General features: G+C 48.5%; 3 protein-coding genes across 4 annotated transcripts in view; 1 reads left to right on the top strand and 2 right to left on the bottom strand.

The window, feature by feature from the left end:
* Positions 1-8,231, bottom strand: part of adam19b (ADAM metallopeptidase domain 19b) — a 28,873-nt gene extending 20,642 nt beyond the window's left edge. The window contains 3 exon segments of the mRNA XM_064325205.1: positions 6,876-6,946; positions 7,202-7,329; positions 7,932-8,231. Of these exon segments, the coding sequence (XP_064181275.1) occupies positions 6,876-6,946; positions 7,202-7,329; positions 7,932-7,959 (227 nt within the window). The 5' untranslated portion in view covers positions 7,960-8,231.
* Positions 8,232-11,672: 3,441 nt separating this feature from the next.
* thg1l (tRNA-histidine guanylyltransferase 1-like) lies at positions 11,673-15,910 on the bottom strand. Of its 2 annotated transcripts, none has more exons than XM_064325323.1 (7): positions 15,564-15,910; positions 15,165-15,398; positions 14,560-14,736; positions 14,049-14,218; positions 12,725-12,813; positions 12,330-12,437; positions 11,673-12,211 (listed from the first exon to the last, which is right to left on the bottom strand). In XM_064325323.1, exons 2-7 carry the CDS (start codon positions 15,389-15,391, stop codon positions 12,053-12,055), a joined length of 930 nt encoding a protein of 309 aa, XP_064181393.1. In that variant the 5' UTR covers positions 15,392-15,398; positions 15,564-15,910; the 3' UTR covers positions 11,673-12,052. The 2 variants fall into 2 exon arrangements, with proteins under 2 accessions (XP_064181393.1, XP_064181394.1); XM_064325324.1 differs by having other exon boundaries at positions 15,165-15,333.
* Positions 15,911-16,175: 265 nt separating this feature from the next.
* On the top strand, positions 16,176-18,413 carry lsm11 (LSM11, U7 small nuclear RNA associated). The gene is made up of 4 exons (XM_064325204.1): positions 16,176-16,660; positions 17,353-17,492; positions 17,768-17,811; positions 18,071-18,413. Exons 1-4 carry the CDS (start codon positions 16,219-16,221, stop codon positions 18,411-18,413), a joined length of 969 nt encoding a protein of 322 aa, XP_064181274.1. The 5' UTR covers positions 16,176-16,218.
* The last annotated feature ends 3,454 nt before the right edge of the window (positions 18,414-21,867 follow it).

The following is a 21,867-nucleotide window of genomic DNA, read 5'->3' as shown; positions in this document are numbered from 1 at the left end:
TCTGATCCGTCACCTGGGAGAACCGGAGCTCTGATCCGTCACCTGGGAGAACCGGAGCTCTGATCCGTCACCTGGGAGAGCCGGAGCTCTGATCCGTCACCTGGGAGACCGGAGCTCTGATCCGTCACCTGGGAGAACCGGAGCTCTGATCCGTCACCTGGGAGAACCGGAGCTCTGATCCGTCACCTGGGAGAACCGGAGCTCTGATCCGTCACCTGGGAGAACCGGAGCTCTGATCCGTCACCTGGGAGAACCGGAGCTCTGATCCGTCACCTGGGAGAGCCGGAGCTCTGATCCGTCACCTGGGAGAGCCGGAGCTCTGATCCGTCACCTGGGAGAACCGGACTCTGATCCGTCACCTGGAGAGCGGAGCTCGATCGTCACGGAGAACGGCTCTGATCCGTCACCTGGGAGAGCCGGAGCTCTGATCCGTCACCTGGGAGAACCGGAGCTCTGATCCGTCACCTGGGAGAACCGGAGCTCTGATCCGTCACCTGGGAGAACCGGAGCTCTGATCCGTCACCTGGGAGAGCCGGAGCTCTGATCCGTCACCTGGGAGAGCCGGAGCTCTGATCCGTCACCTGGGAGAGCCGGAGCTCTGATCCGTCACCTGGGAGAGCCGGAAGCTTCCGGAAGGTTCCGCCGCAGCGGGACGCGTGAGAAGCGCAGAGCTCCCAGAGCGGCCTCTGAGCGGGGCGATGACTACGTGGCGACAGATTCATTTCGCAGACGCCGAACTCGTCCGGAGTGACTCGCGGTGAGGGAGACCCATAACCGCCGCGCCTGATTTACGGGAGTCCGAGCGCCAGACCCGGCGGGCCGGGGTCCCGCAGCGGCCAGCGCAGATTCAGCGGCACTGAAGACCGTGAATGTGAATGACCTCCGCTAACCCGGGGAGGTGAGATCACACCTCTTTTATTTCGGAGGGACTCCCTGTTTCATATAAATCACAGTCTGGATCCTGCATCTGCGGGGCGAAGTGTGGGCCTCCTTATTAACGGACTACGCCAAGGGTCCCGCTCCCTGATCACGGGGGGGGGGGGGGGGGGGGGTGGCACATAAAAACTCTACTCCCGGGACTAAGTGCAGAGGCGCAGTCAGGCGTAAATTGTACCGCAGTTGCACAAGTTTGGGCGATAACCAAAGCGCTGCGCAGCTCGGCGCTAAAGTCCAGACCTCACAGGGGGCAGGCAAACGCCAGAAGGCGAGAGACAAAGTTCTCTCTAGAGTTGACTCAGTGCCCTCAGGAAGCGCAGCGCCGCCCGTGTCACAACAGACTCTTGCAAAACGGACTGAATATCCTCCATTATTGCGAGGCGTCCGTTAGAGAGAACGTCAGCTCGCCGACCTTTCGACCTCCAAAACTGCACGTGTTTCTGCTCCGGCTCCCATGTCAGTTAGAATAAAAAAACCCCACTTCTTCACTTTTTTTTGGATTTAGCTTAATTTCGGCTGCAGTACTCCTGTGACACTGTCGCTTTATTTTCCCTATTAAGCGATCTCGGCGACACACTGGGGGCAGAGAACCCTCAGCTGCAACTGTGCCGAGGTGCTATACAAGAAAAAATAAATTAATTAATTAATAAAATTTAAAGGAAAATAAGAGAAGAAAAAACTAAAGTTAAAGTGACTGTCGGCTGCAGTCAGAGATGACCTAATTTACTGCAGACATCTGCCCTGCTTTTAATCTCCGCGCTGTTTTATGAGCGTCCCCCCCCCTCCCCGAGGCTAACCCGGAACCGCAGAGACCTGGCCTGGGGGTGTACAGTATGGGCTGAGGGGGGGGGGCAGGTTTTAGGGAGGCGTTGGGACTCTTTACGCTGAGCTGTGTTAGTGTAGGTGCAAAGCACACACAGGCGATCAGGGAAAGAGCTGCAGGAGCGGAGAGAGGAGAGCGTCCCGCGCTGTCAGCCCCCCCCCCCCTCGACCAGCACAATGAGGATCATTTACTGCGTGCAGCGAGGGGGGGCTGGAGTGCAGTGAGGGGGGGCTGGAGCGCAGTGAGGGGGGGCTGGAGCGCAGCGAGGGCGGGCTGGAGCGCAGCGAGGGCGGGCTGGACCGTGTCCAGACAGACGCTCTGATGGAGTATTTTCCGTTCCGAGCGCGGTCAGGCGGCTAGCGCGCGGTCAGGCGGCTAGCGCGCGGTCAGGCGGCTAGCGCGCGGCGTAGCGGCGGAGGAGAGGGCTGCTAATGCGCCGGGGTCACGGGGTCACTGGGCCACATTCCCGCGCGGCGCGTGATGATGTCATCGCCCGAGCCGGGGGCAGTAACTCAGCGCGAGGCTGGCAGGCGGGGGCGGGGGGGATGATGTAATGAAGGACACTGTAAAAAAAAAATGAAAATCCTGGGTCCTGTCAGAGGGAGCGATGGAGGCACAAACCAGGCAGTCTCCCCCCCATGCCCCCCCCCCCACCTCTGCACGCCTGTCTGAGCGCCAGTCTCGCTGAGGGGGGGTTAGGGGGGTACGGGGGTAGAGGGCTGAGGGGTGCCGGGGTCATGCCAAAGTCATCCAAACAGACCCGTGTGCAGGAAAAAGGGAAAAAAAGGACAGAAATAATAAAATAAGTCATCCCACATGGGAGAGGTGCTGAAATCTACATTTACTGCAGAGTGGACCTCATAAACACACACACCAATAGTCTGTGTTACTGCAGAGTGGACCTCATAAACACACACACACCAATAGTCTGTGTTACTGTAGAGTGGACCGCATAAACACACACACCAATAGTCTGTGTTACTGCAGAGTGGACCTCATAAACACACACACCAATAGTCTGTGTTACTGTAGAGTGGACCGCATAAACACACACACCAATAGTCTGTGTTACTGCAGAGTGGACCTCATAAACACACACACCAATAGTCTGTGTTACTGTAGAGTGGACCGCATAAACACACACACCAATAGTCTGTGTTACTGTGGGTGGACCACATAAACACACACACCAATAGTCTGTGTTACTGTGGGTGGACCACATAAACACACACACCAATAGTCTGTGTTACTGCAGAGTGGACCTCATAAACACACACACCAATAGTCTGTGTTACTGCAGAGTGGACCACATAAACACACACACACCAATAGTCTGTGTTACTGCAGAGTGGACCACATAAACACACAGATAGTCTGTGTTACTGTGGGGTGGGTATTGCATATAAGCAGCTGGTTGGGGTCTGTGATTGGTGGTTTCTGAGCCCTCAGGGTGTAGGTGCAGAGTGAGGTGGATAAGGAGCCCATAGATCGGAAGTTCGTTTTTTTGGGGGGGGGGTGTCAGATTCTGGATAAGGAGAGCACTGCGGTTTAGGTCACCAGGGACTGGCAGAAGATGTGCAGAGCAGCTGGAGGAAGAGGAGAACGGATTTCTCCCCCCAATTATCCATCCCATCACTCAGCATCTCCCTGAGTCAGCACCCTCCCCCCCTGTCTGGCTCTTAACCAGATTTACCCCCCCCCCCTTCCTCCCCCCTCCCCCCGCTCCCTCCCTCATTAGGATAAAAGCCTGGAGACTGGGAGGCAGCCCCCAGGCCCTGGAACACTGCCACTCACCACAGACATCTGCACACACACTGTGTCAGTTACACAGACCCACTCACCACAGACATCTGCACACACACTGTGTCAGTTACACAGACCCACTCAGCACAGACATCTGCACACACACTGTGTCAGTTACACAGAGCCTGGGGCTAGCGAGGGGAGAGAGAGAGAGAGAAAGAGAGGGGGGGGAAGAGGGGGAGAGAGAAAGAGGGAAGAGAGAGAGAGGAATGGCAGAGAAAGCAGGAAGGAAAGAGGGCACAGAGAGAAATTGGGGAGAAAGAGAGTGGGAGAGAAAGAAGTGCCGCTCTGTGCGGGAATCCATGAATCGAGCCTTGTGTGAAAGATGAGCGGCACATTCGTACCTAAAAGGGCGACTGGCATGCGTGCTGGGCTCTGTGCCTGCATTACCCAGCATTCATTAGCTGATCTAATTTGCATAGACTGACCCAGCGTGCTGACTGCGTGCAGACCGTTTTGGCTCTGTTTCTGGACTACATTACCTGACTCAGGCAGTCAGACTGACAGGGCTTCTACTCTCAGGGTTAAAACTAAGAGAGCGGTCATACAGGTGTGTGAGAGAGAGAGCGGTCATACAGGTGTGTGAGAGAGAGAGCGGTCATACAGGTGTGTGTGAGAGAGAGTGGTCATACAGGTGTGTGAGAGAGAGAGAACGGTCATACAGGTGTGTGTGTGAGAGAGAGAGTGGTCATAAAGGTGTGTGTGTGTGTGAGAGAGCGGTCATACAGGTGTGTGAGAGAGAGAGCGGTCATACAGGTGTGTGTGAGAGAGAGTGGTCATACAGGTGTGTGAGAGAGAGAGAACGGTCATACAGGTGTGTGTGTGAGAGAGAGAGTGGTCATACAGGTGTGTGTGTGTGTGAGAGAACGGTCATACAGGTGTGTGAGAGAGAGAGCGGTCATACAGGTGTGTGTGAGAGAGAGTGGTCATACAGGTGTGTGTGTGTGTGAGAGAGCGGTCATACAGGTGTGTGTGTGTGTGAGAGAGCGGTCATACAGGTATGTGAGAGAGAGAGCGGTCATACAGGTGTGTGTGAGAGAGAGTGGTCATACAGGTGTGTGAGAGAGAGAGAGCGGTCATACAGGTGTGTGTGAGAGAGAGAGCGGTCATACAGGTGTGTGAGAGAGAGAGCGGTCATACAGGTGTGTGAGAGAGAAAGAGAGTGGTCATACAGGTGTGTGAGAAAGAGAGCGGTCATACAGGTGTGTGAGAGAGAAAGAGAGTGGTCATACAGGTATGTGAGAGAGAGAGCGGTCATACAGGTGTGTGTGTGTGAGAGAGAGAGCGGTCATACAGGTGTGTGTGTGTGTGAGAGAGCGGTCATACAGGTATGTGAGAGAGAGAGCGGTCATACAGGTGGTGTGTGTGAGAGAGAGAGCGGTCATACAGGTGTGTGTGTGTGTGTGAGAGAGCGGTCATACAGGTATGTGAGAGAGAGAGCGGTCATACAGGTGGAGTAGCAGCGGTCAGTTATTCAAATATTTGGCCGTAGAATGCCTGAAGTGACCAATCAGAATCATGCATTCAACAAAGCAGTGTAATAATAATCGGAAATACAAAGAGTTATTCTTAAAATGATATGAGTTATTCTTTTTTTGTTATAACCACAGTAAGACAACCAAAATTGAGTGAAACTCAGGCACACACACACAAGCATGCGTGCACACACGCAGGCAGGCACACACACACACACACACAGCTTGAGTGACTTTGCCCTTTGCACCATGAGGTAGATGTGCGTGAGACAGTGTGAAGATTTATAACATTGGGGAAAGTAAATGGGTTGTCAGAAGAATTGCATTACCATAGAGAGGTGAAAGTCATCTGCGAATGGACAGCCTCGGTTCCAATGCCCTTCACATGGACAACCCCCCCTTTCAAAATCTAAAATCTAATGTTTCTTTACCCCAATGACATCACCTAACTCCGTAAGGATCGGCTTAGGTTTAGTCTCTGAATTGATTACAACAGGCCTAACCACAAATCCATGCAAAGCCAATAACAGAACTACAGCCGTACAGAACTCATCCATATTGAGCTAATAACGCACCTCTACAGCAGGACAGGATACATCCATATGAATCCAATAACTCTCTCTCTCTCTCTCACCCTCTCCTTCTTTTTCTTTCTTTCTCTCTGTTTCTCTCTCTCAGACACCCACACTCAGAAACATATACCACATACACACATGCACAAACATAGACATCCCCCCCCACCAAAAACACTCTCTCTCTCACACACACACACACACACACACAGCAACGCAGGGTACAGATGGTGCTTATGGTGGGAATAGAAGGGGGAGCAGAGACCAGGATGAAGCAAGAAAGCGAGGAGTCTGCAGGACAGAGAGACAGCAGTCGGGGGAAAGACCCACACGGTTCTCATTTACAGAGATACATACTTTTCCAAACTGCACAACCAGCAACACACAATGACCTAAATACTGAGCGAGCGGCCGGGGGAAGTGCTCCCCAGCTGTGCGATGCTTCCTCCCGGAGACTCGCACCCCAGCTGAGAGAGACAGACGGAGGTCAGGGTCCGCCGGGGGACCCCTGCCCCGGGACACGAGCGGCGTTTGGGCTGCATATCCCAGCTTCGGGGGACCAGCGGAGTGCAGGGGCCGGGGGGGGCAGATTTATTACGCCCCGAGGCAGAGACACTGGATCCCCAGCCTTCTCCCACACGCCACAAATCACCCGCCCCCCCCCCACGCCTCGCGCTGCGGTCGAGCTGAGCGACCACGCAGAGGAGCGATCCACCGCTCCATATGGTCCCCCCCCCCCCAACCTCCCCTATCAACCTCCCCTCTGGAAATAACAGCACCGTCACTCAGCTCGCCAATCACAGAGAGCCACAGCGCCCTCCACTTCCTGTCTGCGAGAGAGCGCCAGGTGCCACACCAACTGTCCTGTCATGAGTGTCACTTTGAAACGTGACTCACATGGGGGAGGGGTTGGGGGGTTGAGGAGAGGGGGTGGGGGGGGGGGGGGGGGGGGTTGAGGGGAGGATCTGATGTTCTGATATGTTGCTGTATTTCCCTCACCAGAGCAGACCAAACTGGCTGCATTTAACACTCAGGAATATCTCACAGACTCAGAGGAAGGGCTGGAAGAATGGCGAGTTTCCCACGAACTATTTCTGCGCTCCTTAATCTTACAAACGCTCCATCTGGAAAACCTGGCCCGCGGCCGGCCGCTCGGCCAATCCCATTCATCACCGCGGAAACCAGGGACCCATTTGAACGCAAGCGGAATTCCAAATAAAACAGTTTGAAAAGCCGCCACGAGAGCACGCTCCGACCGGCACTCACTCGTTCCGCTCCAGCTGAAGAACCAGCTCCTTCCTCCCTGCCGTAATCCCGACCTTCACCTGTGGGGGGTGCTGCCAGAGACAGAGCAATAGGAAATAAAGAGGACGGAAAGGACAGGACGCAGAGACTACCACACAGTCCAACGTCACCGCCTACACAGTGTTTTTTTTTTTTTTTCAACAGAAGAATTAACCATTTTATGCTACAACAATCCCGTGAGCTTCCTCGAGTCTGTTTATTTCAAAGGTAATTTATTCCCATAATCATAAGATACTATGAGACGTTATGCAGATGAGTAGGATTTTACATATGTGTAGCTTGCATACCTGATAAGAGCTTACTTTGTCGGAGAAAGAGGATCTGCCCCGATCCGGGGATATCCATCTGGGGTAAATAACTTCATACTTTTCTATGTGGTCCAATTTCGGCATCTGGTGGCCCAACCACCGGTCCTCTATGCACAAGCATACAACACATCCAATCAGCAGGCTAACATGAATCCAGTCTCTTAAATTAAAGGTGCAAATATATGACGCCATTTGCACAAATTCCGCAAAAGAAAATGCCCGAACAAAACGGCATATTATTATAGTAGCACTTGAAGTAGCCTACGTGTTAGTTTGAATGAAAACTTCACCTCGCTCCAAAGTTCATGGCCAAGTATTACGCTCTACGAGTGTAGGCTACATTCTTGGCCAAAACGAAAAGTCTTTGCTGCGAGAGTGAACATTTTGCGTTAAACGATTCCTTTGGAGAATAAAAAAAATCTTATTAGTTCTAAGCAAGGCTATTAATAATTAATATTTTTGCTAACCGCATATTGTTTCTACTTTCCACAACAGATGAAGCGTAAATTTATCAAAACGAATGGCTATGACTGCCGGTGAACATTAAAAAACCTTAGTAGAGATAATCACCAGTAGCGTAATTGTGGTTCAGAGTTTCAAAATAAATATTTCACTAAATGCAACATTTAAGACGCAGACAACGATCTGCTAAGTCCCCCGGCATTCTGTAATGCACATTTAACAATAACAGAAATAAGAGGCGCCTTACCTGGATACGTTTGCTCTCCACAAGCCATGCAAGGCAAGCGGAGATGGAAAGGAATTAAAAATAGACACAAATAATAACGCACAACTAGCGAACCGCAAATCAAGCGGCTGAAACGCACGCGCTTTAACATGGCAAATGCTATGCACGCGGCCATGCAGACAGAAGCGGAGTGAAGGTGTGTCCGGTGAATGAAGGGTTTTTAGTAAGGCGGCGGAGGCATGGCTTCTGATGGAGGCAGTGTTACATTGACAGCGAATGGCCCGGCTATGGCTGTACGCACTCCAGTCTGCTCCGAGCGCATCTTTCGCAGCCTCTTGGCAACAAGAGCACCTCCCCCTTTCAGGCATAACTGGATGAGCACGGCTCGCTCTATTGATAGGCTGGGCGGGTTCAGTACAAAAACCCAATATAAAAACGCCAGTAAGTACGGTTTGAGAGTAGGCTAAGATATAGATCCTTCGACAGTGGTGTTGTAACGCGGCTTGTTAAAACAAACAAATTATCACCAGCGATTTTCATCTAAGCAGCCATTGACAGGGCACTGTGTTTTGATCAATAGCAGGCCTGTTTACGCTTCAAGGAATTTTTGTGAAAAGCTATGTTTGGTGCAAGTTCATTGGCAAGTTTCTGCGGTCATGATTTTTTTCAGCGCAAACTTTTTTTCTGTAAACACAGGCAATTAAAAAAAAAAGAAAAAAAGAGTCCATTCAGAAAATCAGTGGAAGTTGCACATCCACAAGTCAAAAGGATTTGGAAGAGAATCCTTTAAGGCTACCGAGTTCACCTCGCAAAGGTCCAAATTAGGGTTCTTATAAGAGAACAGGCCTCTTGTTTTGTGATATAATCCCGCTGCTTCAGCTTCTCTCCCTGCTTCAGAAAGGCGGGTGAGTCGATGCGGACGGACACGGAGAGGAGAGGTAACAGCTTGCCACCGTGGGAAGCCTTCAGATCCTGCTGCTCTGCACTGGCACCTTCTCATATCTACACATCAAACTGATCCTGCTGCCAAGAACCCAGTTTCCCTGAAACGTTTCTGCTCATAAACTTTACTCCTCCGTCACAAACGAAGGCTGTGTTGAATGCAGAAATGTTTTATTCCACTGGAGTAAAATCTGTAGACCTTGGATCTGGTCCAGATGCATACTTGCAATTCTCACACAAAGTTGGCCACGTCAGTTCAGTCACACCCTCCTCACCCCAACACTGATGTCCAAGTACCATATTTTCCCATCCATCTCCATCTACTGTGCCTCCGAGAGCTTGCGCCACTCTTCCCCCATCTGGACGCTGATCTCCTGGCTCGTGGCGGCTGGGTTGGCCTTGGCCAGTCCGGGCCTGTGGATTCTCGCCCAGACCAAGAAGGCATCCATGGGTTCCCGAATCTTGCTATGTCCAAATCCTCGACCTAGAAGATATTCTAAAAATCCCTGATTGTGCCGTCCATAAACATGGATTAACTAAAACTACTGATATTTGAGCATCTGTGAGTTGGCTCATGCTGTTAAGTTCCATTGCATGGATGGGTCCCATGGTCTGGTACTGAATACCGGACAGTAATACGGTATCTAATGACCGTGACTGGCAGTGCAGCAAAGTGACTCACGATTGGCTCAAGGAGGTTTTGACCGGAGGGTTTCAATCTGGACAACTGCGTTCCATAGCTCTCTAGTGACCCCTGCTGGTCAATCGGGTTCGTCTGTTGAGCTGCACGTGAAGTCTTCCTCTCTCCCACGTCTGTGTGAGGCTGACTCGCTAACTTTGGTGCGTCAGGAAACATCAGCTGACATCACACGCGTCAGAGGAGAGCAAAGGCTCCCCCTGCGTTCTCCCGAATCGATACTGGAGGCTGTGAACACTCCACACGCTCACCCTGTGCTCTCCCGAATCGATACTGGAGGCAGTGGACACTGCAGCACGGGTACGATTTGCATTTAAGAAACGCTCTCATCCACAGCGACGTGCGCAGCCTTAACGTTTTTACATTTATACAGCTACTTAAGTACCAGGGGTTAAGTGCCTTGCTCAAGGGCAGAACGGCAGTGTCTCACCAGGGAGTCGAACCTGCAGGCAAGTTCCCATTTTACTGCCCTGCAGCCTGTAAGAGCCTTAAAGCGTTGAGAGCATTAAAAAGGTACACTGCTAGGAGCTGTTTAACACACGATGCTGGTTTTGTTTAAATTACCTCTTGTGATGTTCAGCAAAAGTGGACGAGAGCCACAGGACATTTCGATGGCAGTTTCTTTTTTTAAACCAAATTATAGCCTCATTTGCGCCTTTCGAAAAAGGGGAAATACTTCCGACCACTTACAGATGCTTCTGAAGCCTCCTCGTAATGCAATAGCTGCACTTTGAGTGATTCATTAGTTTCTTAACAAGCCAACCAGTAACCCACACATGATAAAAAGCCAAATGATAAACCAAGGGAAGATGTTTCCCTAAGCGTTACATCATCATTTCTGCGCTTCGTAATATTCACTGTTAAAAATCAGCAGTATATATATAACAAACATGGAAAGTAGCAACTTAATAAATTAACAAGATGATGAACTACCAGTTGCAAGCAAAATTAAAACATAAATAAATAAGAACCGATATTCATTCTGGAAAGAAGTCATCCATCTCTCTCTCTCTCTCATATATTTCCCCTTGTTGACTGGCTTCCAGTAAAACACCTCTGCCATTTTCTCTCATTAGTCAGCAAATCTGACATGTTCTGGAAATATGAAAAGAAACGCAGAACCAAAGTATCGATATTACCTGGCAATCCAGAACACGGGCGCATTTTCAGAACTGGCAGAAGTACGCAAAAGCACCGCTCTAATGACTTCTGAAGAGAAATCCCGAGATCTCTCATTTCTTTTTGCGAAAGTGTTCACGCTCTTTTTTTTCTCCCACTCTTTGTGGCTTTTGGGAGAACAGGCTGGTCGCGTTCACAGTAAAGCAGGTACTGATGCATTCCATTAAAATTCCATCAGAAATGGACAACAGACCAGTGTCACGGCTACCCTAGCCTGAAACATCACAACGTTCAGAAAGTAGCATTATGCTACAGCAGATATCCAGGAGCGTCAGCTTTCCAATATAAACTGATGACTGTGTCCTACATTAATATTACTGAAGCAAATTGGGAAGCCCGAGGTCTGAAATATGGAAATGCATTTCCCACAATTACACCTTGACGGCTTTAGCCGATCGCCTTCATGAAATAATGACTGTGAATCGTTAAATGAACGTTAGACCGCTCTTGTCTCCGTGTGACAGTCGCCATAGTGACCCTGCTGACTCACGGGGGATAAACGCTTCATTCACGGTTCCCGCCGTTAGCGCGCGAACGTAGCAGCGATTGGGGTTTCCCCCTCCGAGCCGCAGGGTCACGCAAGGACACCAGACGGCTGCGCGCCGATACTGAAGAATAGATTCACTGTAGCTCAGCAGTGTCTCACAGTAGTTATTTTCTCTTACTGGTATCTTCGCTCATCGAGGAAGAACGCACCAAGCACTTTCAGCCGGCAAATTACAGGGCTACATGATTACGTTCATCATACAATTCATGGTGACAAGATATTTGATTAAATTAAATTATCTTTAAACATTGTGCTGGGCTGAAAGTAAACATTTTCAAAAAACATTCTGGAAAGCCGATATATAATACTGTATATTTAACATAAATGAGTTATTTCTTTATGAAAGAAAGATACAATATAAACCTCTACCATTTTTTTCATCAATTAAAAAAAACACTTATTTGGGAAAATCAGGCGTTTGGTACTGCAGACCACAGTCTGCTGAAACAGCAGCTGAAATCCTGAACTTTTATTAAAGATAATGCAATGATGAAATTCCCACTGAAGATGATTTTGTCAGCAATAAGGGAATAAATATATGTTTTATATGAGTCCAAAAACATGGAAAGTTTCTCAGACTGGTCCAGCTTGCTTCTTATTTCTATAAAGTCACTAAACTGCGCAGTAGGCTATAATCCTTCAGGGATATATTAAAATCATATTTTGGTCCAGTGGGAATTAAGAGAGAAATATCTCCACCCACGTCTGGCCCTGCACCTCCCCCGTGCCCCGCCCCGCAGTTAAGCAGCCAATCAGGCCACGTTTAGCTGGGTTTATCTAGCAGCCATCACTCTCCAGTATTTCCGGGTGTTCCGTCCAGAACTGGTCCCCGATGATGTCACAGTGGTGGGCGGAGACTCGTTTGCGACTCCTGGTCACCGCCACCTCCTTGTCTTCATTCGACACCCTGATCTGTTTGGTAGTCGTTTCATCCACCTGAAACAAGCAGGTAAAACAACCATAAATACGGCCAGAGGAATTCATGTTTGTGCTTCTATTGCGACGGGGTACAGTTTTCTCTTTCTCTCACACAGGACTGGATTTAAAAACTTACCTTTTCCCAAATGAGGGATGTGCCTTTCCTGTGAATCAGGGGTTCGTTGTTGTAATTTATGTTGAACTCCGAAAACAAGATCTCGTTTTTGTCAGCTGCTAGGGTGCCCTGAAAGGGACAAAAATCACAATCCGCTAAATGTGCATTTCCCAAATGCTACAACATCACTGTACGCCCATCTCACAGCCAGCTGACCTGAACACATGGAACTTTTCTTACTTTGGCAGGTGTGCAGGAGTTACTGCAGGGATCCAAATAACACGGCTCTTCAGATCTCATTACACGTCTACATCACAGATAATATATGACACATTGCGTACTTACACACAGACCTGACGGATGAATGAAAATAGTGATTATGACAGAGTGTGTGTGCCAGAGGCCAGAGTCCGTACCTTTAACCTGTCCTCTGCCTGAACGGTGGAGAGCCCGCCCCTCTGCACCAGACTCCAGAACACGGTGTTGTACAGGTTATTAATATGACCTGAGGGCAGAAACACAGGAATCATCACCGGGACTGAGCGTGTTAAAGGAGAGCGGGGAAAGACACACATCTCTGAGCCAGTGGTGCTGTTGAGTTCTCTCTCACTGCTAAGGCCTTCAGGACCACCACAGCGGTCCACTGCAGTGGCTTCGCATGTCGGCTGCTTCCATCGTTTTTCTAATGAATCTGTGTTCGGCACGAGCTACTGACAGCTCTCCAGTTTCCCACAGATCAAATGACCACTGACTGTACAGTTTGACCAACTAAACAGCAAAATGTTATCGAAATCGAATAACTAACGAAGGGAGAGAAATTCATACGGCTTGCAGGCAGAAATTTCTCCACTTCATGTTTAGCTTTCATCTAACATTCCAATTTAGCAAACATTTAAATGCAAATTTTCCCACTAATTAGTCACCATAATCAGATTCAGAGGCTGCTAGATTGCAGTTTTTCCACAGCTTGCAGTTCTCTGCTTATGACCCCTTATGAGCACTTATGACCACTTAGCCCATTTACATCCACTTAGTTCATAATGCCTGGATAGGCAGAAACCTTGTAACCTACTATTACACCGGTGCATCCATATAATATAAGGATTATGGGATCTACAGAGTGTTTACTGTAAACAAGACCCACAGATAAGATCGCTGGCAATATGCAAACAGCAGACATCATGGTGACTACTACATTTTAACCTGAGCATGTGGCTCAGACATACCAACACCTTCTCAGAGGTACAACTTGTCGTTGGAAAATCCAAAGCAGCAGCATTTAGCTTGTGTTGGTTATTAAAAAAGTGTTATTCTCCACTCTTAGCCCTTATGCACCCTTATGCTCAACCGCTTAGCTAACTCAGTGTTCATGCGACTAAGATATTTGATGTTGTAAAACCAGTGTTGGTGCATGTTACACATGCACCGTCTGAAACTGCAGATGGTCCACACCTGCTGCTCAAAATCTGCTGACATTGCAGAGCTGCAGTTGGATGCAGTCTCACCATTTTCATTGTTCATTTCTGTTTTCATGACCCAAGTATCGGGATAATAAAGTATCGTGAGGTTCCTGGTGATTCTGACCCCTAATGTCTGCTGACCATAAGATCCTGTGCTTGTGGCTCACATTTGTCTGGTCTTGTTTGTGCATGAGGGGCTTTCAATGAAAGTGACACTGAAAGGAGATCAGTGAAGGTGTGATTGAAATCGCCGTGGCGACGGGCAGGAAGTGACGCTCACAGTCCGCTTGCCTCCAGCTCAGGTAGTCCCTCAGATTCTGGTTGCTGGGATACAGGATGACCCTGCCGTCGAACCCGGGCGGGTAGAGCAGAGGCTGCTCCCCGAAATGCTCCTTCCAGAAGAAAACGTAACTGGAGGAGAACTGGGACGCCACGTGGGTCATCAGCTTACTGCAGGGACAGGGAGAGAGCAGGAAACGTGCTCATTCACTCTCTGCTGCAGCCAATCAGAATTTAAGCTTTTCTTCTGCCAATTACAATCTGCAGTCCAAACCGCTCTTCAGTGGAAAGCTACCACCACGCCTGACACATACACTGAAAAACTCTGACAGCACAGAGCTAGCTGCAATAAGTCTGGTTTTATTTTCATAACTTCTTAATTCCATTTTTTCTTTAAATAAGTGACACCTGCTTAAGAAGAAAATATTATTACATATTATATTACGATTACAATAATATAATACAGAGGATCTGAAGCCCCACAGTTCCAGCAGAGTCGCGGTTAGCCCCACCTGGCTCTTCGCTTGAACCAGTTGGAAGACCTCTTGAAGACGAAGCTGTACTCGTCACTCTGTCCGTAGGCGATGACGATGTCGTCCAGGTCCTCCATGACCGAGCGCGCGCTCCGCGTCATCAGGCCCAGCGCGCGGTCGTCGTTGGGCTTCGCAAAGTTGTGCATCTCAGCAAACCTGCCGCAGATCGATAAAAACACTGAGTCTTCGAGAGCATATGCTTCACAGGGAAGCTTGGTGCCCCATAAACCAATTAAGCAAACAGACTGGTAGCTGGCTTGAACAATCTGGTAACAATACCAATAACATTACTAGACTTTATAGTACAATAAATTAAACTGAGTTAGACAGTTTGAGAACAAATGATGCATTTCCCTTGCAGTGAATAGTAATAATAATAATACATAATATTCCATGTCTCGCATAAACTGTGGGATATTGGACCAGCCATTTTCATGGCTTTCCAGGATGCTCAATTATTGCCATAATTTGCCATAGACTGAAAGACTTGCACTGGCACTGAACATAACCATATGACTTGATATCATATGATAATGCATGAAATCCCAGTTACCATTGCGTTGGATAACTTTTTGGCCACTCACTTGTGAAAGTTGCGTCCGTCTAAACGCACGACGATGTAGCAGTTCCGCAGACACGTGTCATCCGTCTCAAAATTGCGCACATACTCAAACTTGCTCTTGGCCATCGCTGAGCTGGTGCAAAAAGCCGCGAGTGGTTTAAGATCACACTTCGTTACCACAGCGCCGCCGCCTGGACACCGTATGAAGTTCAGAACAGGAACTTTTAGAAATGATACACGTCTGAACATGGGATTCCTGGAAAAACATAAAAACGTCATAAAAACATTCTTTAGCCAAATAATCTGAGCTAACCAAAATTAAGACTCGTTGTGTTTCAATCCGCATAGAACAACAATGACAATACCGCACTGTTAGCTAGCTAGCATCGCATAAAATGCAAATAGTATTATCCATGCTCACCTATGCTTACGAGTAGACGGAAAAGGTCGCACCGGCTTGGCAACGCCTAACCGTATATCATCCACGTGGGAACTGAAGCTAATATGCCTGCTAATGTGACTTCCTACCTATTAGCTACCTTACCAAATAAATCAAACGTCTCCTGGACATCCTGTGAAATGACACACCATCTGTAGCTAGCTTGTAGTGACCACAAATCTCCACGAACACAACCAGCCTGTCCACGACTGTTTTGTGAGTCTGTCATCTACCGGGCACCGCTAGCAGCTACTAGCACTCTGAAAACAGGACGGTACATCAGTCCTTCTACTAATGCAGTCCTACCGGAACACACAGTTGGTGCGTCGGTTCGTTCCGATACTACATATATCTTACATATAATGTGTTAGTGTCTTATAGTCATATGACGCAAAAAGATGATGCACCAAAAATTTTGTTCATTAACGACATAAAGCTCCAGAATTTAGTTGAAGAAATGTGGAACGGGTAGCCTATAAATATGAATGGAACGAAATAATTACAAGGAATGAATTCACAAACATTGGCGTACCACTTGACAACTGGGGCCTCTGGCACCCTCCAGTGGTGGTTAGGTGCAGTAAAATGGGGGTGGGGGGATAATTTCCCATGATTCAGAGCTGCGGGTCTTTCAAACATGGAGGAAGGAGAGAGAAAAAGGGGACTAGAACAGAATCCTGCGCGAGAAACGGGTTCGAGCAGCAATGTTGCGGAAAGGGGGCACGACAGGAGTGTCGAACAAGACGAGATTGACTCCCAGCTGGACGTCAGCTCCGATAATTTTGATCCTTTGGTTGCGCTCTACTCCCCGCAGGTTCCACTGCCTTTCCCCGACATCAAGTGCTTCAACAACATCGCCGAGTATGAAAGTTTCCTGAAAGGAGGCCGCGGTCGGGCCAAGCCGGAGAACGTGGAGAAACGGCTCCGGAAGGCGAGGAAAGGCGTCCCGGACCCAGAGAGGATAGAGCGGCTGAAAAAGCTGATGGTAAACGCGGAACCGGAGGAAGGAGAGAGCGGCGGTCGCAAGAGGCCTCCCCGAAAACAGAAGGCACCAAAAAATATTCTGACAAGGATGCCCCGTACGTAACAGCATTTTCTAACTGTTCGCTTTGAACATGCCCGTCGACATTCCATTGCTAATAGGCTATGTAAAGATTATAACTAGCCATAACAACGATTAGCAAGATCATTTACTTCCTTATCATTTAGCTTGTCAAGTTACCAGAGAGGTGCACACTGTGGTTTGCTTCGTAGTTTCATATTTTTGAAACCTCAAAAATGTAAAATAATAAATCGCCTGCAGTGAAGTGTGTGAAGCGGATAATGTGAAGATTTGTGTCACGCAGAATTTGTTGTGACAGACGTTGCAGCGTCAGAGTGTGCACTGAAATTCTCTGACTGTGCAAAGTGGGAAGCTAAACTCTGTGCGCAGTGCATGGTACTGATGCTGCACGCGGTGTGCAACAGACCTGGACATTTAGCATACATTGTTATAAAGAGCAACCAATGTTTTCTCCTGGATATTGGGTAAAATATACAATTTTAGAATCAAAGAATGACCTTGGCCTGGTGGGTAGTGCAGAGGTTGTAGTGATAACCTGTGTGTAGTGTGTGCAGTCTGTAGTGATAATCTGTAATCTGTAGAACATTGGTAATCTGTGGTGAATCTCTCTCTGCACAGTCAATAGTTAATCTTTCTCTCTCTGTGCAGTCTAGTGAATCTTTGTGCAGTTTGTAGTGAATCTCTCTCGCTCTCTTTCTCTCTCCGTAGTGCATGCAGGTAGTCCACTGGGAGAACTGCATCGCTGTGTCCAGGAGAGGATCCGGGTCAAAGTTCACATCCGCACCTTCAAGGGGCTGCGCGGGGTGTGCTCCGGCTTTGTGGTGGCTTTCGACAAGTTCTGGAACATGGTGAGAGGGGCCTTCTGCCTGCGCGATGCGCACAATGCGCCTGTGGCTATAACAGCACCTCACTATGCGTCACTGTTCTGTTCTCACCAGAGCTGTTATACAGTATGCATTGCTGTTAGCACTATGTATCACTGTACTGTACTGTTATGTGCTTATGCAGTATTACCATTAGTCTGGCGAAGCTATGCTATCAGGCAGTTACTATCTGTGTTAGTTAGCCATGTAGCTATCTATGCTTGCTATGTTAGCTACGCTCAAGTGTTATGACATGACAGGCGATGGTGGACGTGGAACGTTCACAGGAAGCCATCCTGGAGACGTATTCACCACAGAGAGCGTCACCGCACAAGGTGCTCACGTCACTGTCATACACACACCTACCAAATCTGACCAGAGGACTTTGCGTTTGATAATGTCACGTCACAGCCTGCATGTCAAGCTGTGATGTGGTGGTGTGGTGGGTGTGGTGTGTGTGTGAGTGTGAGTGTGAGTGTGAGAGTGAGAGTGTGTGTGTGTGTGTGTGTGTGTGTGTGTGTGTGTTTCATAGCTGCTGTGTGTGTTTTTCAGCTCTTTGACAGGTTGAAGCTGCAGGAGAGAGGGAACACCAACGAGGCGGCGTCTCTGGAACCCGAGCCCCCCCGCTCAGACGCTGCAGGGGACGGTTCCGCCCCACCGCTGCGCCGCTCGCCCAGGAAGGGTGTGGGGGGGTACCCCAGAGGGTCCCGGGCTGATCGGGGTGGGCCAGGGCGGGACAGAGAGGTCCAGGAAGCGGGTGCTAAGGGCCCTAACTCCGGAGCGGAGAACCGGTCCAGTAAAAACGAGCCCGGGCCCAGGGTGGACTATCAGAGGGTGCACACGCGACACATAAACCAGCTCTTCATCCGCGGAGAGAACATCCTGATTATTAACCTGCAGCAGTGACACAAACCTTACCTCACAAACCGAGCGGTTCCTGCCACAGCTGTGTGGAGGCCAGACCCTGTCCGTGCGCCTCTTTAAAAGACCTGGGTGTACACGTGTGTATGTAAATACACACACGCACAGGTACACACACACACAGCCACTGTAGCTTTCCATTCAGGAATGAGTTATCTTGCTTTCCTGCATCAGGAAAATCACATTTTTTTTGCCTCTACACAGAGTTGTTGAAAATAAAACTTATAAAATGTCCTGACTGGATGTCACTGGTGAAGTTATTTTATTCTTTATACCCTTAAAAATGCATGTTTGGTATATGAACTGTGTCAGACTGAAATTAAAATTAACAGTATTAAACTAGGCCCCCACAAGATGCACATGTCAATTGTAATGGCTAGTTCTCAGGGACATTTTTTTCTAAATAACATGCAATATTGATATGTAAATTTATCATTTTACATGAGTTTCAGTATTTTTTGGCACCGTTTACATAGGGGCACTCCATAGTGTTAGGATTCTGTCAGAAAATCGTGTCACCAACATAAAGGTGCGTCTAAAATTTAAAGAAGTTACTCGGATTGTTGCTGCAGCGAACTGTAGCCACTAGGTGGCAACCCGGACTGAGTTTTGAGAAAGTACTGTGGCGAGGAACCGTCTGATAAAGGACCGTTGCATTTATATTTGAGGCGAGCGTATTGATTTCAGTGTCACATTGGAGGGCTTTTCCGTGTAAATATTGATCTAGTTGTTAAAGTCCGCATTTTAAATTGGTTACGGATCCAAAAGAAGCTGTCAGCAACGTTGTCACACTTCATACTACCCACAAGAATGGGATGGTGCCTACAATTTACGCCGGGCAAACGACTGTTGCCTCAAGCAGGAATCAAATTGTTACAGAATTATTCAGTGTCTGGTATGCGTTTGCTGGGGTTATTTCATAACATTATTCGACCGAACTAATTATTTAATATAAAGATTATCTGACCTGCATTGTACCTTTTCTGGATTAATAGTATAGAAATTGTTTTCACAGAAACCGTCAAGCAACGTGTGGCCGTGCGTCTCCCTTAACTGCGAAACGTACAGGTGTAGACGCGATTAAATATAAGCACCTCAGTCTCGTGCTTTCTCCATCCACATCTCAACCCCGATTCAATTGCCGAATATACTTTGTTTTGTATTCCAAACAAGTCAAAAGAGAAAGAGGAAAAACATGTTTTAACTGTCCCATTTCATTCTCTTTTCCTCCGTCTATTGTGATAGAAATGACAATGGGATGGGGTCTCAATGGATTTCATAAAATGCAGTATGAATAATTGAAATTAGAAAGTTGCAAATGGCGTTCAGTCGAAGTTATTGTTTTTGACGTTGCTGATTGCGATTACTCTTTAATGCGCACATTACCCGTAATCACACGAGATACTGCGTCTCGTGGAATTTCGAAAGACTTGCCTTTTCCCCTCTAAACTCGCGTGCCTTGCTCTGGAACAGACGGTGGCACGCGCACTCAAGGGAGCAGTCAGAGATTCTGAGCGCGAGAAGCCTTTGAGCCGGGTTAATTTCAGCAGGGTTACGGCTGAAAATGTATCCTGGGTCAAAAAATGCTAGTATTTGCAGTATAACATTATGTGTTTGCGTGGTTATACCATATATCTCTCATCATAGGCGACGCCTGAAGTGACGCACTCTAAGCGATAGCACTGGTACACAGGTACACCTGGGGGGTCCGTGCGCATTTGACCTACCTTGGAAACGTTTAGTTAAAACACGGGGAAAATCCAAACACAGTACTCACACTGTCTCTACGAGCGGTGTCTCCCTGGACCAGCATCCTCGTGCCTCCTGGTGAACTCGCCACTTCCTCCTCCTGTCTTCACGCACAGGACCAAAGCGCGCTATAGAACCTACGAGGAGAGAGCTCATATTTTTTCTGTCCTTTCCAAAATCCCAAATTGCTCTGGAATACCAAAGGTGAATAAAACTGAAATGGTATTTTTTTTAACTGATCAAAATAAATGACAACGAGCCAAACCATTGCGCATTGTGTTATTAAAAGAAACATTATGAAAGGAAGTAAACACGTGTTCAATAGAACAATTGGGAGCATATCGATTAACCCCAGTCTTTAATTTGATCAGTGGAATAATTTTGTTATCTCTTTTTACGTAATTGTTTGCAATATAGCATAACAAGCACATACAAATCAGACCGTTATTCGTATTACCTAATGTGTCTTAACAAGGTAAATAACCCCTCTTGAACATGAAAAAGCACCTAAGAAATAATAGTAACTTGTTATAATTCTGGAATGGTCATTTTGGTAGGGCACCAGCAGATACAGTGGTGCCCCAGGACCGAGATTGAGAACCAGCGCTCCAAAGTTTGGACAGATGTTTCTGGTGGAATAAATATCTCATAAATAACAGTACATAATAAAGTGCAGAGATGTGGATGGAAAGGAGAGAGGCAGTGATACCGCGTGCCCTGTGAGCGCGGGGCAGATCGCGGAGCGTCAGATCTCTGGCCGCGGGATCCGGCGGCACCCGCTTTATGCCAGCGCGCGGTCCTCAGCACGTCAACCGGCCCCATGATGCGTCGCTGTCAGATTTAACCACTTTGACCTACTTACCGTCAAACACGCCTTTCACTTGCAGAGAAAAATGAGGTTAAATTCCTATTAAGACCACTTACCCCCCCCCCCTTTTGGATTCGGGTTGCCTGGTCTTTCCAGACACAAAGAAATATCTGAGACAGACGGATGGATGGAGAGAGAGAGAGAGCAAAGAGAGAACATACCCCAGGGCTTTGTCCTGTGGGGTCCCGGCACCAAGGGCATCATGGGATTGGGCAGAGGACGTGAACAGGGCCCTGGTGCGGATGTCAGCTGGGGCCCAGAATGACATGTGACAGGGCCAAGCTCCGCCCCCAATGAGCCTTGCCGCTCAGATCTGTTCCCTTTCACTTTTAACGAGGTCCTCCTATTAAGGCAGATGCATATTCATTAAGTGACCAGCTGTCGCGGGGAGTACAGATTCCAGAGGAGCGAGCGGGAGGGGGGGGGGTCTCTCTGGTTGGGCCTGGAGGAGGGAGGCAGCACCTGTGCCCCCACCCTCGCTAAAGTGATGATGATAGCTCCTGTTGCTGATTGGGCAGGGCCTCAGAGAGGGTGGGACACTGAGAGGGCATAGGGTAGGGGTGTCAAACTCCAGTCCTATAGGGCCGCAGGTGTCTGATGTTTCTCAGTGTGTTTCAGCACCAGTGATTAAGTCACTGATTGGCTAAAGAGTCCACACACCTTGTTCTCAGCTGAAGTGCTGGGAGACTGACGGGAATAAGAGTCAGACGGACTGAAGCCACAGGGCAGCACTCTTTACACAGGGCCCCCCCTCACCCCCCCACTAACCAACTGCTTTCATGTTCCCCGCCCTCCCCCTTCATGCACCCAATACGGACTTCA

The sequence above is a fragment of the Anguilla rostrata genome, chromosome 3 (genome assembly GCF_018555375.3).
Source record: "Anguilla rostrata isolate EN2019 chromosome 3, ASM1855537v3, whole genome shotgun sequence".
NCBI lineage: Eukaryota > Metazoa > Chordata > Actinopteri > Anguilliformes > Anguillidae > Anguilla > Anguilla rostrata.
Note: the sequence above shows the minus strand (reverse complement) of the source record. Positions and strands in the feature narration are given on the sequence as shown.

Excerpts from the sequence above, each read along its gene's own strand:
- thg1l (XM_064325323.1), bottom strand. The coding sequence starts at position 15,391 with ATGTTCAGACGTGTATCATTTCTAAAAGTTCCTGTTCTGAACTTCATA. Across the intron at positions 14,737-15,164 it reads GACGGACGCAACTTTCACAA|GTTTGCTGAGATGCACAACT; the intron begins GTGAGTGGCCAA and ends GATCTGCGGCAG. Across the intron at positions 12,814-14,048 it reads GAGCTGGAGGCAAGCGGACT|GTCATATTAATAACCTGTAC; the intron begins GTGAGCGTCACT and ends TTCTGCCCTCAG.
- lsm11 (XM_064325204.1), top strand. The coding sequence starts at position 16,219 with ATGGAGGAAGGAGAGAGAAAAAGGGGACTAGAACAGAATCCTGCGCGA. Across the intron at positions 17,493-17,767 it reads TCGACAAGTTCTGGAACATG|GCGATGGTGGACGTGGAACG; the intron begins GTGAGAGGGGCC and ends ATGACATGACAG. Across the intron at positions 17,812-18,070 it reads CAGGAAGCCATCCTGGAGAC|GTTGAAGCTGCAGGAGAGAG; the intron begins GTATTCACCACA and ends GCTCTTTGACAG.